The 1,324-nt window shown below is 54.5% G+C and overlaps 1 protein-coding gene across 1 annotated transcript in view; it reads right to left on the bottom strand.

The window, feature by feature from the left end:
• Nucleotides 1-1,324, bottom strand: part of LOC122543761 (poly [ADP-ribose] polymerase 2-like) — a 12,516-nt gene that overhangs the window by 6,066 nt on the left and 5,126 nt on the right. Inside the window, exon 2 of the mRNA XM_043682521.1 lies at nt 85-135. Within this exon, the coding sequence (XP_043538456.1) occupies nt 85-135 (51 nt within the window). The remainder of the gene's footprint in view (nt 1-84; nt 136-1,324) is intronic.

Below are 1,324 nucleotides of genomic sequence, written 5' to 3'. Positions count from 1 at the left end.
GGGGATGGGATAGGGGATGGGAAAGGGGAAGGGGATGGGGAAGGGGATGGGGAAGGGGTGGGTGGTGGTAGTTATGGCACCTACCTGGTTTAACAGTGCGTCGTACACATCATCCCCTTCTCCGTACACATGGGCCTGTGGAGGGTGGAAGAGCTGTTATTAACTCTGCAGCTTCTCAGCTGCACTCCGATGGGCGGGTGCTGCTCCACACAAGGCAGGCAAACAGAGTGAAGCACGCGGCAGATTGACCGAAGACCCACCCAACCTTCAGAAAACAGGAGGGAACGAGTTCCCGGGAGCAGGACCAGGTGGACAGAGAGCGAGGGATAGCCCACAGAAAGATCAAAGCAAAGGGAGTCGGGGCACTCCACGGCATTAATCACAGAATGCTCAAGGTGTGGAAGCAGGACATTTGGCCCAACAGGTTCACACCAACCCTCTGAATAGCATCCCACCCAGGCCCATCACCCTAAACTATCCCAGTAACCCTGCATTTCCCATGGCTGACTCACCCTAACCTGCACATCCCTGGGCACTATGGGTAATTTAGCATGGCCAATCCACTCTAACCTGCACATCCCTGGGCACTATGGGTAATTTAGTATGGCCAATCCACTCTAACCTGCACATCCCTGGGCACTATGGGTAATTTAGCACTCCCCCCAATCCACCCTAACCTGCACATCCCTGGGGACTATGGGTAATTTAGCACGGCCTATCCACCCTAACCTGCACATCCCTGGGCACTATGGGTAATTTAGCACGGCCAATCCACCCTAACCTGCACATCCCTGGGCATTACGGGTATTTTAGCACGGCCAATCCACCCTAACCTGCACATCCCTGGGCACTATGGGTAATTTAGCACGGCCCCACCCTAACCTGCACATCCCTGGGCACTATGGGTAATTTAGCACGGCCAACCCACCCGAACCTGCACAAGCCTGGGCACTATGGGTAATTTAGCACGGCCAATCCACCCTAACCTGTACATCCCTGGCACTATGTGTAATTTAGCACGGCCAATCCACCCTAACCTGCACATCCCTGGGCACTATGGGTAATTTAGCACGGCCAATCCACCCTAACCTGCACATCCCTGGGCACTATGGGTAATTCAGCACGGCCAATCCACCCTAACCTGCAAATCCCTGGGCACTATGGGTAATTCAGCACGGCCAATCCACCCTAACCTGCAAATCCCTGGGCACTATGGGTAATTCAGCACGGCCAATCCACCCTAACCTGCAAATCCCTGGGCACTATGGGTAATTCAGCACGGCCAATCCACCCTAACCTGCAAATCCCTGGGCACTATGGGTAA

The sequence above is a fragment of the Chiloscyllium plagiosum genome, chromosome 44 (genome assembly GCF_004010195.1).
Source record: "Chiloscyllium plagiosum isolate BGI_BamShark_2017 chromosome 44, ASM401019v2, whole genome shotgun sequence".
NCBI classification, from domain to species: domain Eukaryota; kingdom Metazoa; phylum Chordata; class Chondrichthyes; order Orectolobiformes; family Hemiscylliidae; genus Chiloscyllium; species Chiloscyllium plagiosum.
This window is presented reverse-complemented; position numbering and strand designations above follow the sequence as displayed.